At 42.1% G+C, this 18,562-nt stretch overlaps 1 protein-coding gene across 1 annotated transcript; it reads left to right on the top strand.

The window, feature by feature from the left end:
- Positions 1–2,523: 2,523 nt before the first annotated feature.
- On the top strand, positions 2,524–14,383 carry satb1a (SATB homeobox 1a; the record flags this gene model as incomplete). The annotated part of the gene is made up of 10 exons (XM_083926154.1): positions 2,524–2,764; positions 2,868–3,044; positions 3,136–3,262; positions 4,594–4,717; positions 6,064–6,175; positions 6,888–7,426; positions 8,845–9,042; positions 9,812–9,967; positions 12,612–12,815; positions 13,487–14,383. The coding sequence occupies exons 1-10, from the start codon at positions 2,548–2,550 to the stop codon at positions 14,381–14,383; spliced, it is 2,751 nt and encodes a 916-aa protein (XP_083782280.1). The 5' UTR covers positions 2,524–2,547.
- Positions 14,384–18,562: the final 4,179 nt, after the last annotated feature.

The raw sequence follows: 18,562 nt of genomic DNA, 5'->3' as shown, positions 1-18,562 counted from the left end.
CATGACTCGTTCTGGCTGGGGAGATAGCTAATTCACTTTGTTTAATTAGTCAAAAGTAGTAAAGTATGCTCTCTCTCCCAAACATACACTCTGACTGCACAACATCCACCCATCTACAGTACTCGTCTGTTCTCCCCAGAAAAGACAGACCTGTGACCACACTGGTGTAACATTTCACGAGTAATTCTTTGAATCTTATCTGCCAGAGTGAAGGATCTCTGACTTTCACACACACACACACCTGCCACCCTTTGCTTTGTGATACCTTCACTGAGATTTCAGGCACCATTTAGGGACCACAGCTCCAGAGGTGCATCTCATCCGCAGCGGTCTGTGTGGGGGAGATCTGCTGATACTTGGCTGAAAGTTTCTGCAAACAAAAATCGAGCTGTGTTCTTGGCTAATTGATTCAGCAGTGTCAAAACGTTAAGGTACAGTGACTTTTTTTACTTACATGTCTTTTTTTTTATTTATTTTTTTACAGTTTGGCTACATTTGGTGGTCCTACTTTGAGATATTTCATAGTTTGATTTAAATGATTCTGAAGAAGTGCCATGCATGTAATAGAACCGTATATAATAGTAGAGTAAGGGCAACTATATTGTTTCATCATGTAAGCTACTACAATATCCTGTACTGTATATACTTTACATTATACTATAATATACCATACTATACTATACTACACTATACTATACTATACTGTACTGTACCATAATGGTAGTACTAGTATACATACTAATATAGCCCATAGTACGGTAGTATATCAAAGGGAACTATATTGTTGCATAATATAGACTACTCCAATATTCTACCATATATGCTGGAAGTATTATATAGGCCCATATATAGCTTATTATACTATATATAAAATATAGTAGTGTACAGGGTGTTGTACCACTACTATAGGCTTAATTATACTATATGTATAGTACTGGAGGCCCCATAGTATCATGTTTATTATGGTTTAGTATAGAACAATATAGTGAGTAGCCTACTATATTAGTACTACTGTACAATACAGATTACTATACTATACCCTGTTGTTATTGTAATGGGATATAAAGAGTGCATTCTGCATGCACTGTAATTATCTGTACAAATCATAAGCCATCTATCATCTTGTGACAATAAAACATCAGCGTTCAAAAGTTAATATCAGTCAGGCACTTTCTCCTTGCCCTGTTCCACTTTGTTACCATGGAGAGCTCTAATACCCTAAAGACAATAATAAGTGCGTGCACAGCATGCGGCAGAAAATAATAAATAGATTTATGCGCAATTGTCACATTTAATACATTTACGGAGCGCGCTAGTGAATTCATTATTACACCATATGCTAATGCAGCTGGGTCCGCGTATTTATGAGTCGGAGTGGGTGTGGGTTTCTGTCCCCCCGCCCCCCCTCGCTCCCTTTCTTCGCGTGCGCATAGGGCTTTGAAGTGTAACCAACAACTGCTGTCCCGGAGTCAGCGCTGTAGCCTAGTATATGACAGGGGGTGTGCTCCAGGAGCCCCGCGCATTGTTCTCTCTAGAGCGTGATCTACACAGCATGTCCCGGTGCTCTGGATGGGAGGTCGCACTGAACTTGCGCTAAGGCCAATTCATCGGTTACACCAGAAAGCGAAGCGAGGTCGGAGAACAAGGAGGGTTCGGAGGCAAAACTACTTAGACAGCAAGTACGAGACAATGCCGACGTTAAACAGACGATTAATGTAAGGGAAAGGACGCATACCGACTGCCAAGAGAAACGGGTCCGTTCCTCAACTGGAGCTCGATGGGAGCGAGGATAACATGTGGATACAGCCGACGTCTACAGGACCAGGCTGTTGATGTATGATGGCAGGTCGCACATGCACGTTGTGCCGACTGAAACAGGTTGGTTTCGCCTCGATCAAACTTCATCAGAATCAGACGTGGGACGCGCATTTATAGGTGCTGAAGATGAACTGAATCACTGTCGCGTGTACAGCGGTGCGCCCGGATATCAGCAGGTTTATTATGGGGGAACTGCGCTCTTCACTGGATCATTCACCGGACTTTTGCTGGATTTAGAGGGTTATCCTGATTTAGAGGGTTATCCTAAATCGTTGCATCTGGTTGAAGGTCATCCACTATTACTGATCTCCTTCAGATCTGTGTGTGTGTGTGTGTGTGTGTGTGTGTGTGTTTACGTGTGCGTCAAAATTATGCTTTCTAGTTTTCTTGGCAGAAGCTGTGAATGAGTGAAACAGCTTTCTTTCACACTCTGCAGACGCTCACAGACTATCCAGATAATTCTTGCTGTAATTATGTACGTGATCATTTAATTACTGTCTAGATATGATGTAAGCATGTGGCCTATTCTACCCTGTTAAAAACATTTTTGCAAATGTTTGTCATTGCAAAAGTTACTTTAAAATATATGTTATACTCTTTTGGAACACAAAACCAGGCAACCACCCACTGACGGCACCACAGACGTTCTATCAAGATAATAAGGGGGATCTTTTTTTTTTTTTAACTATTTCTAGGCGTCTGTGTCTCTGTATTAGTGTGAGAACACAGATGGACACCCTGTGTAATGGAGCCAAGAAACCTGAGGGCAGTGATCCCGTTATAGACCCCCGGCCGCCTCCTGCCAAGCTGGCTCGACTGGAACAAAACGGAGCAGGACCCTCGGCTCATGAGAGGAGCTGTCAGGGGAGCCCTGTGGCCAAAAACCCCTGCCTGATCCAGAAACCCACCGCAGCAAGGCAGCAAAGCAAGAGTTGGCACAGCAAGGGTACATGGACTAAAATATGATATCACAAACTGGCTTTTCAGTACGGTTATGACTCCTCTGTGTCATTCAGTATGTCTAATAAGTGTCTGTCCAATCATCTCAGGGAGCCTGCTGCCAGTGTTCTGTGTGGTGGAGCATAAGGAAAGCCTTCAGGAGGGAGAGAAGAGAGAAGAACATGCTGAGTTTGTGTTGGTCAAGAGAGATCTGCTGTTTAACCAGCTGATAGAGATGGCCCTGTTGACACTGGGCTACTCTCACAGCTCTGCTGCACAGGCCAAAGGTAGCATACATAGGAACACAAACTTGTACAGAGATTCAAGGACACAAGTGCATTTTATTTCCTTTTTTGACATTTGTGTGAATGTGTTCAGGTCTAATCCAGGTCGGCAGATGGAACCCGGTGCCTCTGTCCTGCGTAACAGATGCTCCTGACGCCACTGTGGCTGATATGCTGCAGGATGTTCACCATGTCATCACCCTTAAAATACAGCTGCACAGGTAGGGCGCTGATGCATCTATAAATGTCTGTGACAGTCAGGTTCAATTCCTCGTCCTGTCTGTGTGGAGTCTAAAGTGTAGTGAGTGTGATGGACTCAAGACTGATTGAGTAGTTCCCAGGTTTTCACCCAGTGCATGCTAGAAAAGACTCCAGCAATTATATATAATTTGTATGATGTGGTGGTTAGCACTGTTGCCTCACAGCAAGAGGGTTCCTGGTTCGAATGTGTTCCGCCCTTCTGTGTAGAGTTTGCCTTTCTCCCCGTGTCTGCATGGGGTTTCTCCGGGTTCTCTGGCTTCCTCTCACAGTCCAAAGACATGACGTGTTTGGTGAATTGGTGACTCTAAATTGCCCGTATGTGTGAGTGTGAATGGTTGTCTGTCTCTGTTTGTCTCTATCTGACCTAGACTGGCATCCTGTCCAGGGTGTACCCCCGCCTCACACCCGTCAGCTGGGATCGGCTCCGGCCCCCCCTCGACCCCGATAGAGACAAGCGGTTGAAGATGAAATAATATGAATAAATAATCAAAGAGCATGGCCCAAATTGGACCCAACAGGGAATGATAACACTCTTATTTCTTATCTTATCTCAATAACCATGCACTAAATATTGAATGAGGAGCATTTTAATGGTGTAAGTTATTTCCTAGTGTAGAGTAGAAAACAAAAGCAAAAAGTATCATACAGGTGTTATTACAAATAACAATAATGATGAAAGCAGCTAAATGGCATTGATTTTATTATTAACACACTGTGCATTTCCGACTGTGGCATGTCAACATGCACAAAAAATGCCTCGACTCAAAGAAAGAAGTTTTCCCTATGCTCACAAGATGTTTTTTTTTTAAATGTATCAAGTGCTTTAGTTTCCCCACAGCCCAGACTTTCATTCACACCCATGACAGTGTATGTTTTAGACTGGAAACTTGTTTGGGGTCTTGCCTGCCCATCATGCATGCTGGGAGAGGCTTCATATACGCAAGTAAAGAATAAGAGGAGATATTCTGCATTGATTTTACATATGAAGTTACTCTGCAGAGAATAACTACTCACCATGGCTTTGTGTATTTTGTGACTCTGAAAGGAGCTTTCTTCAGTCTATGAAAATAACCCTAATAATGCCATCAGGGTGTAATAAAAGATATCATAAAGTTATGGGACCCAGCATTTTTAGAGCTTAAACCACAGTGGGTATTAAGAGTCAGGTTGTGAACTTCTGAGTTCCCTAACTGTATGGAAGTGCAATACTAAATTGCTTGACTATGTCCTTAAACTGTAGTGTATAAAAAATTATGCAATTCAAGTGTTTTGAATTTGCTCTTTTGTCTAGCTGTCCCAAATTGGAGGACTTGCCACCAGAGCAGTGGAGTCATTCCACAGTGAGAAACGCTCTGAAGGAGCTCCTCAAGGACATGAACCAGAGCTCCTTGGCCAAGGAGTGCCCCCTGTCCCAGGTACAACACAGACACATAGACACATAGACACACAGACACACAGACACACACACACACACACACACACACACACACACACACACACACACACACACACACACACACACACACACACACACACACACACACACACACACACACACACACACACTAGTTAAAACTAGTTTAAAATGTGCATGGATGTAATGTCTTTGCCCTTCCATGCCCTGCAAATTTGCATGTACATGTGTTTTTGCATACTTTGACGCATAAGGCAGTGTAAGAGTGTGGTCCAATGGTTAGACAGGAAGTCCAGATGCAGAGGAAGATAAGGTGTGGGGGCAGAGCGAGAGAGAGAAACAGATAAAGAGAGATGGCTATCTCTTAAAAAGCCTTCCTGTCTGGGCTGCTGCCTATCTTGATTCTTTCCACTGCCAACCTGTCTGCCTGTCAGTCTGTCCGTCGTTCAGCCTTACCCACCGCCTTACTCTCACTTTACTCTATCTGCCCGTCACTCTCCCTCTTTGGTGTTTCGTTCTTTTCTGCACTGATTCAGCAATAACATTCCAATCTGGGTTTGAGATCTTGATTGTTTAATCAAGCAAATACAGACACAACTGCTGGAATAATTTTACATGAATCATGCAGTATTTGGTGAAGGCCTTTTTATGAATATTCACAATTATCAACTTAGTCTATCTGTTATTCTGCCTGAGGGTGCGTAGGACATCTACAGTTTGATAAAGAGAAATTGCTCACTATCTCTTTTCTTCAGATTCCTTCCTTTTCTGCAGATCTGATACCATAGCCAATCCTCCCCCATCTCTCTCTATCTCTCTCTCTCTCTCTCTCTCTCTCTCTCTCTCTCTTTCTCTCTCTGGTTGCCTCTCTCCTATCACTCCCCTTACCCCCTCTCTTGTTTGCGAGAAGCAGATTAAAATAAATATGAGAAGATGAAAGGTGTAATCAGATGTAAAGATTGCACAGGATGGTCTTCGGGGAAAAACGGTGTGTGTGTGTGTGTGTGTATGTGTGTGTGAGCAAGAAAGACAGACAGAAAGAGAGACATAGTCTCTGATGACCTCTAGCATTTTGTTGATTGCACACACACATGAACACACACACACACACACACACACACACACACACACACACACACGGATGCATGCTGTACATATGCACACACAGAGCTCACACACTGACACACTCATCTGTCTTTATTATCCTATTTACCTGGGGGTCTTTTTAATAACACAGATCTGAGTTCATTAATATCAGATGTGTGAACAGCTGAGACACCCAGGCCGCCCATAGCAGGAGCTTGGAAAATGTAATGAATTTCTATTGTCTTTTCCCCTCTGTTTCAGAGTATGATATCATCTATTGTAAATAGCACTTACTATGCAAATGTCTCAGCTGCCAAGTGTCACGAGTTTGGTCGATGGTACAAGCACTTCAAGAAGACTAAATGCTTCAAGGGTAAGGTCTTTTAATCAAGCCGGCAAACATTAAGTGTGCCTGATGTCTTACATCATGTCCCAAATCCATATTACATACTCATTCTATGCAGTATATAATCATGATAGTATACTGTTTTAGCACTTAGACAAACTATTTCATACTAACAGGAAATTATACAATGCGTGCAAAGTCAGAAGATGTTCCAGAGGCTGCCACTGCCACCCACAATTTATTTAAAGATCCCATATTGTCAAAAGTGAGATTTCCATGTCTTTTTTTTATTATAAAGCTAAGCAGACTGGGCTTTTTCTGAAGGGAAGTGCTGAAACAGACCGTTTCAGACAGGTATATTCAGACAGACAGTATGAGAAAAGAATGTGTTTTTCGAACATCAAAGTGTATATGTAAACATGTTCTAGTATAAACCCAAATTACAAATATGAATCTGAAAATGAGCATGATACCAGCTGTGGACAACCTCCCCATTTCATTTGTGAATTGCATTGGGAGAATAGTGTCCATCTGCGGCACACTCAAAAACCAACCGGGCTTAGCAATCATGCTTTCTGGTTCGTGAATGCTCCATTTTGTCACTTTTCCAGTGTGAACATGCCACATTCTGCAAAACCTGCTTAAAATGAGTATCTAGTACGTATTTGGGACCAGCTGTACTAGTATTTGGTGTGTTAATAATGGAACATCTGTCTTTGTTTTCCTCTTCCTGCACCAGAGATTGATGGCTTCTGTGACCAGTCCACACATATCACCCTCACCCAGCAGCCAATCACAAGCAGCCCAACTGATCCGAGCTCAACCCTTTTTTTCTCTCATGGAGAAGTCTCCAACATATGTGGCCGCCCCACCCTTGGCTTGCGCCCTCCTGGGTTGGTAAATCAGCCTCTCAGCTCCAAAATGGTCAACCAGCAGCTGGTGATGGCCCAGTTTCTCAACCAGCAGTATGCTGTTAGCCGCATGTTAGCTGGCCAGGGTCTCTCACCGTCCCCACAGCAGTTTCTCAACCACCCGCCTGTAGGGAGGGCTCCTCCTGCCATGGTCTTCTCCAAAGCCCCTGATTCCCAAGCCCCACAGCAGGCACAGTGTGGCCCAGGAGGAGGCCCTCTTGCCGGACTGCAAACCCAGACATCAGCTGGGTCTTTCGTGGGGCCAACAGATGTGCCAGGTGACATCTACCACTGTGTGAGGGAGGAACTGAAGAGAGCAGGCATCTCCCAAGCCATCTTCGCCCGGGTGGCCTTTAACAGGACCCAGGTACGGAAGGTGTGTGTGTGTGAAATTTAATAAACGTGTTGAAATTCATAAGAGGTTGCAACTATTTGCTGGTGATTATCTTTTTCAAGTGTTTTCTGATGTTGCGGTTGTATCCAAGTGTGTTTTGTGAATATGTGTTAGATGGTTGGCATGGCCTTTGCCGCAGTGCCCCCTCCCCCCTATGCATGTGTGTATGTATGTGTGTGTTTGTGCCAGCCCTCTGCAGCACAAAGCTGGTGCCAGCACTGAAGCAGCTGCTGGGCCAACTAATCACAACCCCTTGGAGAGAAGCTGTCTCCCTCTTCACTTCTTCTTCTACACTGTCCCTCAATCTTGTCACCTTTTACTCTGGCAACTGTGTTTAATTTCCACCTCTGATTGTCAAGCCAGATTTTTTTTTTTAAATCTTTCACTTTTTTCTCCTATTGGTTTCCTTCATTTCGTATCCATATCTCACTCTGAATATTGCCTCGAACACTAAAATGCCTCATTATCTGTGTCTATCATCTTACATTCACCACCACGCCCACAGAAATGGGGCTCAGAGGACAGGCTAAGCCCATTGTTATTATTATTATTACCATCATTATCATTTTCATCACAATAAGCAGAGCTAGTTATTATCCACCCCCATATTTCTGCATTGCCACGTCCAAGGTGCTTCGGTGCCAGCCATACAAGTTGGGCATGATGCCAAGATGCCATATAGAAGTGAAGGGAGTTATTGTCATTTGGCAATTCACATAAAGCTGCCATCTATTTGGAAGGAGGGGATTGTTGGGTGGATCCAAAGATGATCCATGATTTGAATAAGAAGGCTGTTTCCTCTCTTTCCATTTTATTGCCAGCGTGAAATCGGATATCTTTTCAGGAAAGAAGCCCTACAATCGACATGTGATGTTGAAGGCTTTCTTGCATACATAGATACACCCAGAATAATGCTAGCTCTACAGGCGAGTAGCATACTTAGCACTGACCGGGGAGTTGGCTCTATATTATCTATAGCTGTGAAACACTGAACTGCAGGAACCTGATAAGGGCCCTCTTTGAATGAGATCCAGAGTTGGATATGAGAAGCTTTTGCAAAATTCCTTCAGGCAATGAGAAACCTTATATTTGCGTTCCATACATAAAAAATGATGGGGACATCCATATTTCCTATGGAGTCGAATATGTTTTATTTGAATGCACAGCAAACTAAAAAACTAAAGCCATGAGATCATTTTGATTGTTACTTTTAATATTTTCATACCAGCAATCATTTTCTCATAACAGTAAACTAATCTGAAGCCAATATATGCACCAGTTTATCTGAATGATAGAATAATAGCTTGTAGGCATATATCATTGTGTATTGTTTGCTTGTAATAATATACAGTATATGGACTTGTGTGTTATCGTGTGTGTGCCTTTATCAGGGCCTGCTGTCAGAGATTCTGCGGAAAGAGGAGGATCCTAAACACGCCTCCCAGTCTCTGCTGGTCAACCTGCGGGCCATGTACGGCTTCCTGCAGCTGCCCGAGGTTGAGAGGGAGCGTGTCTACCTGGAGGAGAAAGACAGAAGCCTGACTGGATTCATCCCAAGCTGCAATAACACACCACCCAGAGGCACACAGGTATCCAATATCAGTATCACGAGAATGCTGTAAAATGTTTTTAAGTGAGGTTTTTCTTCTCATGAAAGAGCAGTGAAATATCAAAGTGGGAGGTCTGAGTTTTTGATCGGAAGGAATTTAAATTGCTGTTGTATACCTAAGCAAAAGTAAGGGGAGCAGGGGGAGTTACTGTGAAAATGTGCAGCTTCCCGACCCCTGACCTTTCCTCTCACAGTACCACAACATTGACATTAGTGGTTTTGAGTGAACTGTTTAAAAAAATAACGATGGGTTGCAAAGGCATTTGGTATTGGAGCTGCCTTCAGGAGGATTTGTAGTATTATTGGTCAACATCGATGGTGTTTAAATGGCAGAAAATGACAAATACTTTTTGTAAAAGTAATGACATTCCCATTATCCTAAGCTATACTTTGTGTTTAATGCTATTAACTGTATGTTTACATGCTAACAGCCTGTGACCAAAACACCTGCTAAACAGTGCCATTGTGAGTGTGAAAGCACCTCCGTGCCTAGTACTGTAGAGCCTCACAGAGCAGCTAGCGGCAGACAATTTGTCTTATTTTACTATTTCACACAACAAAGCATTTTTTCCCACTGTTAACTAAATAAAACGTTAAATAAAGGCTAAACGCACCCCTGGTATTTCCAATCTGGTATGGGCAGCTCCCTGTTCACTATGCTAAAAATTTCACTTTGCTGCAAATGCCCTTTACTTAGATACTTATTGTGGCTTGCTTGTCTTTCTGTCCTCTTGTATGTCTCTTCTTAGGCGAGACTGTCCCCAGTTGCAGGAGACAGAGGGTTCAGGACGGACAGTTGTGTACTCAATGTCAGCGCTTCTATCTATGAGGACATTCAGCACGAGATGAAGAGAGCCAAGGTGTCGCAGGCTCTGTTTGCAAAGGTGGCTGCCTCCAAGAGTCAGGTACGCACTTGCTTTGCTGGTGTGAATCTGATGCTGTCTAGTCTTAAACACACATTCTATTGCTGGATTGTTCAAATTTAGCTTCCATGATGAATCCATCTCGTCAGTTAAAGCAGGGATAGTGTGGAGGAAACCCAGATAATCAACCCAGCAGCTGTACTCTGCAGAGGACTATCATTGGTGCATCAGACCGCTATTGTGTCCTAAATTATCACTTTAATTGTTGCCCTACAAAAACATTTGCACACACATACACACCACTTACTTGTGCACAGAGACATACTTTACACACACACACACACACACACACACACACACACACACACACACACACACACACACACACACACACACACACACACACACACACACACACACACACACACACACACACACACACACACACACACACACACACACACACACACACACACACAGGCTAACAAATGCACTAATACACATACACGCAGGCATGATTCGAGTGTTTATTGTTCTCATTTTTATGGCCGCCCCATAAGCTTGTTATTGCCTTTTGTTTTGAGGATAATTTCCCTTCATGGAATGGGGGATTTCAGTCTTATTTTCCCTTCCACTCTTGTATGCTTCCAATTTTCACTTCATTCATTCATTCTTTCTTCCTTTCTTTTCTTCATGCTTTCTTTCTTCATCTCTGTCAGTCTTTCTTTCTTCCTTTTTTTCCTCCCCTTTCTCTACTCATCATGAAGATGTTTGGAGGTCATTCAGCGGTCATGCCAGTACAGACAGGTGGTCTAAAACCCCTGAGGTTCTTTTTCTATCTCTTCGCTGGCCTCCATTTTTACTTAACTTTCCTAATGTTCTCTTTATCTCTCTCTCTCTCGCTCTCTCTCTCTCTATATATATCTCACACTCTCTCTCTGTATTACCCGGCTGCTTGGCAGGCAGAACCATGCTGGATCTCTCTGTTCTATCTGCACTGTGCATCTGGATGGCATTGTGTACTATACTTGGGCTACAGCCAGGTGTGCATGCGTGTGTGTTTGTGTGTGTGTGTGTGTGTGTGTGTGTGTGTGTGTGTGTGTGTGTGTGTGTGTGTGTGTGTGTGTGTGTGTGTGTGTGTGTGTGTGTGTGTGTGTGTATCTGTGTGTGTGCATCAGCCTGCCTGCTAACGTAATCATGCTCCAGTTCATGAATCTGAAACTAGCTTGGCTTTACGTTCCTCAATCTGCCACTCACAAGTCTCTTTCCCTCATCCAAAACAAAATATAGCTAATATGAAACTCTCTCCATTATATTTTGGCTTTGCTTTACATCATGAACCCATTCTGAATAAAACTGAAAAGACTGTAAATGTATAGACCAAGGGATGGCTGTTTGTTGTGGACTCAGACCTCAACATTGTAATTACCACTTATATTTTCCTAAATTATAATTAGTCACAAAATGAATAGGAGAGTGGGTGTGTGGGGGTGACATGGCTCAAAACTCATCTCATAAATTTACATGATGTTGCCATAGCAATTTTGATGTCCCACTGCTAAGGCTGCATAAATATGCTTAATGAGTAATAAACTGTCTTTGTTGTAATTAGTGTCCCCTAATATTTTCCTTTTTCCTACTTACTTACTTAAAAATGCCTTTCTTTTGTGCATGCAGTGCTTAAAAGTATGTAGCATGGTAGGGTAGCTTAGCTTAAGAAGAAAAAGAGGGCTTTACAATTAAAGGTCCCATGTTGCTTGCTCATTTTCAAGCTCACACTTGTGTTTGGGGTTTCTACTAGAACATGTTTACTTGCTTTATTGTTCAAAAACACATTATTTTTGTGTTTGAAACGGGACACATCTTATCATTTTCTGTTTCCACAGAAGACTTTTAATCTGGCTACAGGTCCCTGATTATCAGGCGAGTGACAGTATCACCCTATGCTCTGCTGCCATCCAACACATTCAGCTGTTTGCTGGATATCTTCTCCTTGCAGCCAAGTCCCGCCCTACTCTGCTTCTGATTGGCTAAACAAGTTTTGAAAGCAAGAGCTGCCATTTGAGCGGTATCTCTAACAATGAAAACCATAACCCTCATTTATAATGATGGTACCAGAATATGTCGCGACGCAGGAAACCCTGGAATCATTATAGGGAATTGATAACATGTAGATATGGACAGTTCCAATGGATCGGAACATTTGGAGCCGGTTTCAAAGAGGAATCGCTTCTCGATTGCCAACCCTAGTTCTGGGTCTTCTGCATCTGCACTTTCAGCATGTCTGCACTGTCATTGCAGCCGGAGAATGACTGTAACTGCAATGTAGCAGCACTTTGTAAATATATAGTATAGTTGTGACATCACAACTGTAAGGAACTCCAGACGGTTCATCTCTGTAGACAGTGTTTTTCACAGAATTTATATAGCATCTCAACCTGATAAAAAATTTAAAAAAAACATGGAAATAATTTTAAGTTGCGACTCTATTTGAAAACAGGTAGTCTGCACCTCATACACTCCTCCAGAGATGGATATGTGGTCTATCTATGGATACCTGATGCATACTTATATCTGCTTAATACTACATTATAGTGTGTTATAAACCATCTATTAAGTGTGTATATACTGCTTATTAATGATAAATAGAGGGACTTACAGTAAAGTGTTACCGTTTCTCCTGTAGGGGTGGCTGTGTGAGCTGCTACGTTGGAAGGAGGATCCCAACCCAGAGAACCGGACCCTGTGGGAGAATCTTTGCATGATCCGTCGGTTCCTCAGCCTGTCCCAGACTGAACGAGACGCCATCTATGAACAGGAGAGCAGCAGCACAACGGCACAGCAGCACTGCAATGACAGGCTTACACTGCTCAGCAATGACATTACACTGGTGAGACTGCAAAAATAAGATAAACACAACATCATTACACACAGACTGCTGTTCTTTACACTATGATAGATCTTACTTGTCAGCTATAGAAACAGCAGTGTGGAATCAACTGAAAAAAAGGAGGGGAAAAAAAAACAAGCTTGTAGCTTGTTTTTTTTCCCCTCCTTTTTTTCAGTTGCATCATTTTTAGAGGGGAGCATTTCTTTATCAACACGGCTTGAGGGGACCTGACTTTTTTTGTGCAGTTTAAGAAAAGTGATCTATAACAAGGTTGATATTCATTTCAACATTTGAAAGAGAATACATCACATTTAATGCCAATAGATCTCTAGGACGTGAACCGGAAAAGCGGCACACTAATGACAGCTAAATGCCAAAAATGTCAGAAATGAAAGATAATTACCACGTTGAGCAATGATCTGTGAGGCTGATGAGTTACTTTTCTTTCACTTTCATAGCTTGTGCATGGATGGACGGATGGCTTGATTACAGGACAGATTCACAGTTAATGTCAAACAATGGTTGTGTATATCTATGTTTGTGAAAGTACAGTATGTTATGTGGAATATCATTGCACCATCATTGCAGCCGGGGATTGAGTGTAACGACAAAGACCAAATACACCTCTTAGCTCTACTTATTTCTAATTTCTTTTTTTTTTCTTTCATCAGTACCAACGCAACTCTCCGCTGCAGCAGCAACACCACCTTCAACCCCATCAACCCCTGCAGCCAGAGGCGGGACCTCACCTGTCTCCACGGCAACCATGTGCTGCATCACCAGCCGAGTCTGAGGCAGGAGGCAACTGGGGGAACATGAGAGTCCGTCTGCAGGGAAGGGGCAGTAATAATGGTGAAAGAGGGGACTGTAAGGACTGCCTCGAGGGGGGGCAGGGAGAGAGGAGCATTTTGGGAGGGGACTGGGTTTGTACTGGTAGCATGAGGGACAAAGATACAGAAAGCAAAGAGCAGGTTAGGGAGGGAAATGTGAGTAAGGAAGAGATTAATGAGATCATTGGAGACAGCAAAGAGGAAAACGGGAAGCTTACTATGAAGTGGCCCGGCGTGAAGGATGAGAGCAGAGGTGAGGCTGGGGTTTGTTATGAGGCACATAATGAGGTCCAAGGTGGAGATGAGGTCCAAGGTGAGGGGTTAAGAGTGTCCCACGAAGCACTGGGCATTCTGCAGAGCTTTGTTCAGGATGTGGGCCTCAACCCAGACGAGGAGGCCATCCACACCCTGTCGGCTCAGCTGGGCCTGCCCAAACACACCATCCAGAGATTCTTCAACAGCCAGGACCGCTACCGGCATCAACACGACAGCCAAAGCCCAAAACCGAGTCAGGACAACCAGCAGGGCTGTACGTTCCCTAACCTCATCCAGATGGACATAACTGCAGAGAAACAGGAGAAGGAAGTGGATGGAAGGACTGAAAGTGAAGAAAAGGAGGTGGAGGAGGAAAAGCAAACAGAGAGAAATGCAGCAAGCGAGATTACAGTTATGAAAGAATCCGATGTTGGCACTCAAACAATTACCACTTTGAAGGAGGAGCAGGAAAGCTACATCTGACCCAACTCCATGCAGTGACATACAAGTACTGTCTCACAGAGTTTTGGTATTTGAGTGTTATATGGAAAGACGAGAAGCTAGTGAGTGTACATGTTTGTACCACAGCTTAGAAGGATGCTGATGTGCATACCCAGGCAGTACACCTAAGTTTTGGGATTTAAGCATCCGTACTGCACTTAAAACTGAAAATAACTGTGACTATATGTGCAGATAATGTTTTAACACATTAGCTCCGTGTAGATATATGCACCTGGTTGCATGGGACCCGATACAAAGAGCCTCAGATTACATATCATGGTTTTTAAAAAAAAGAGTAATTGTAGTTGGTTGACTGATCTAAAGTTCGAGAAATGTTCACGCCAGAAATGCCTTGTAGAAAGTGGCACTGCCAATCTGTTTTTTAATGCTCGATATCTCCATTGTTTGATTTTTTCTATTTTTTTAATAGGTCTTTGTGATTACGTCATTTAAAACAGTTCCCTTCAAGAGTCTCTATGTTATATCTTACATTGTTCTGTCACATTGTATTTAATATCCCGTTTCCTGATTCTGTTTGAAAAAGAAATATTAGTTGAATTTGTAAATGATATATACCATTTGGAATTATAAATCACAGTGTATCCTCTGCATTTTTTTTACTGCAGCGTGTAATAAATAAGTATATGAAACAATGGATTAGTTACCTAACTGATCATACAGACTCTCAATGTTAATCAGAAAGTTTTGTTGAGATCTAATTTGCTCCTGAACACATTATAGTTTACATATAGTGTTTCTATTGATGCATGAATCTATAGATCGCTCTCCTAAAATAGCCATGTTATTTTGGGGAGTGTTATGTTTACACATCTTGTGGTTGTTATATTGTACTGATTTACATACTGTAGCAGACACAGAGTGTGCTGTTTGGAGGGCACAGTGTTTAGTGTTTCATTGTCCTAAAAGAAAGATTGTGGACTAGAAATATAAGACTGAAGCCATGCAGTGTGTACATGACATGTTGAAATTAAATGATAGCACTTTCATTTTTAAAACTTAAGTCATTCCTATGTTCATTATTTGACTGTGTTCTGAGCATCTGATATATCTCTATTTCCCAATCTGAGTGAGATTTATACAATTGTATGTATTTAGAGTGTCCAGAAGCCTGGATGAAACCTTTGAATTAAAATAGACATTTTAATTTCATTGTAGAAAGTGGAAACTTTTCTCAAATTCATGCAGGTAATTTGGGTCTAAATTCAGTTCATTTATAATTCTTTATTATTTATAGAGCCAAATATTTACTTAAAAAGTAGGTCTGGACCACACTTTATGACTTATTTATGATTTACAGAGACCCAACAATTCCTCCATGAGCACCTGCAAGTTGCAAAATCCATATATATCCAGCAATCTTGCACACAGTGGCAACTACATCTTTCCTTTTAACAGGCAGGAACGTCGAACAGACCCTGCTCTGTGGTGAACGGCAATCTTTCTTGACCGGTTGTGGTGGAGACAGAGAGGGGCAGAGAAAGAAAGAGAGGGACACACAGATGGACAGACAGACACAAAGACAGGCAGACAGAAGTCCCATTTTATGTTCATTGTCAGGCTCGAATTTGTATTTTGGGTTTCTATTACATGTTTGCTTTACAGTAAAAAAAAAAAGAAGGTTATTTTCCTCATACTGTCTGTCTTTCCCAAAAAAGCCCTTTTGCTCTGATTTGTCAGGATTTTTGGTCCTCTGCATTTACGCTCTCTGTGTCATTGCCTCGTCATTGCAGCCGGGGAATGACTGTGACGGCACTGTAGCGGCTCTTTTTAAAGACACATTTTCTGAATACGTGCTGCATGCATTTCTCTGTGGATCGGGTGTTTTGATACTTTCCCAGTATTTATATAGCACCTCAGCCTGCTTTATAATAAAAACAACAACCTGGACTTTACTGAATCTGCAGGAACACACAGAGGCTGAGATAGCTGGGAGGGCAACATGCTATTTTTTCTTTTTTGACTCATAAAAAGCTGATTGTTTTCCTCCTAAAGTAGCAAAATATCAGCAGATGACATTTGCACTTTGAAAATATTTAGTTGGGATGTGTTAGCGATGTGTAGTATAATTGGATTTGGGGAGAGAATGAGATTTATCAAGTTCTTTGAGACAAGTAAATAAGAGTTGAAGCTCATTTATCAGACTGCTATTTTAAGACAAGCAAAGGCCGGCTGTAAGATCCATTAAAGATTAAATTGATGGTTCTGATGTCTACTGTCTGTGCTGGAGTTATAGAATTAGTACTGATGATTTCCTCTTCTATAAATCAGTCTTTGTTGGTGAATTGCTGTCATTGTTTCCCCCGCTTCAGACAACATTCTGCTGTGCTGATCACCAGGGCTCTCTGTACCAATGGATCTGTGCCTCTGTGTAATCACATGCTCCTCAGTGCTGACAGTGTTTTTCTATCTTCTGTCCCTTTTTCTTCTTCTTTTATTGTATCTGTCTGAACTGCTATTTCTATCCATATTTCTGTCTCCCTCTCTGCCTCTGACTCTCATCTGTCTCTCCTCAGGACTCTTCACATTGCTGCTCCCCCACTATACTCAGACAGTGCAACATTCAAGCCCCATTTGGTCAGAATAGCTTCATAGAGTAATTCAATAAAGCTATGCTCTTTTTCTGTCATCTGTTTCCATGACGATACCTAAGTCAGAGCCAACAAGAGGCCAAGAAAGCCTCATCATCAGCAATATTACATATAATAATGATGATAATGGTGCTCTCGAAATGCCATGCCTGTGATGATGGTGATGGTAATGGCAATGGTGGTCATTATGACTGCTTTGTGTTACCACCTCCACAAAAACACACATGCACCGCTACAATGCGCACATTCGACTCATTAATGCTATTTAATGTCACCAATTTTCACATGGACTCCTGCCTTTTCTTGTAACACAACCCTCCTGCTGCTTTGGTTTGTTTTTGTGTCCTCTGTTTTGTCAGTGGGAAGCACTTTATGAAAAACATGTTTGATAAAAGCCCTCTACAGATAAACGTGACTTGTCTGACCACATATGCAGATTTTTCTGCAATTAAGTCTCCATAAAAGTGTCTGAATTAACCCTTATGTTGTAGAGCCCCTTCAATCTGTATGCTGCAAATAAGGACCCTGAAAGCCACATTGTGTAATATATGCTATAAATATGTAATTGAATTTGCAATCTCCTATCCAGTTTTATCTCTGCAGTCTAGTCGGACATCTTCAGAGTAAGCCCAGATCCATTTGCCAAACTCATCTAATGGGATTGACATGTGGCGGAGAAGAGACAGCACAAAAAAAGTGCAGGGAAATGGTAAGAGGCATAGCATAAATAAATGCTCAAATAAATGAATAAATAAGTAAATGCATACATAAATAAATAAATAAATAAAATAATGAATGCTGAAATAAATGAATACATAAATAAATGTATAAATAAATGAATATATAAATAAATGTATAAATAAATGAATATATAAATAAATGAATATATTTAAATGTATTTCTACATTTTTGTTCACCTACATTTTTTTATTTCTGTATTTCTGTGTGAATGAGGTAGGAGGTCTGTAATGATTCACATCATGGCAGCCCTCCCTTCTCGTCTTAGGTGTTGTTTGTCATTCCCTGTCTGTGTCATCCTCATGTTTCTCTCCCCTGTCTTCTTTCTGTCTGTCTCTGTGTATTCCTGTCTTTGTCTCTCTGTCCATCTGTCTTGATTTTCCTCTCATCGATGCCAGATTGTTTTGTCAGCTCGAGTGGCAGCTTGTGTTGTATCTTGGCTCCTCTGTTGTTCATGTTTTCCGCTTTTGTAGCTTGTGTAGCTAACCGTTACCTGTGTTTGCCTCAGCTCAGATCGCTGTGATTGCATTGTGCTCTCTTGCTTGCTTCCCTTCCTGCCTGCCTGCCTCCCACTCGCTCCTTTGTGAACCCTTGCCTTGTGGGTTGCCATTACCACGTGGAGGACGCCATACAGATTTCCACTGGACACTTGCCACTAAACCTCACCTGCCACGTTGGATCCTGGGACACCACACTACACCACACCACCCCTTTCTCCTTGCACTATTCTTCACTGTGTTTTTATTAAATTCACTTTGTCACTGCTTCTTCATGCTTTGAGTCATGCTTTTGGGTCCAGATCTAGTACTCTCTG

Source organism: Echiichthys vipera (genome assembly GCF_963691815.1).
Source record: "Echiichthys vipera genome assembly, chromosome: 13".
Lineage (NCBI taxonomy): Eukaryota > Metazoa > Chordata > Actinopteri > Perciformes > Trachinidae > Echiichthys > Echiichthys vipera.
Note: the sequence above shows the minus strand (reverse complement) of the source record. Positions and strands in the feature narration are given on the sequence as shown.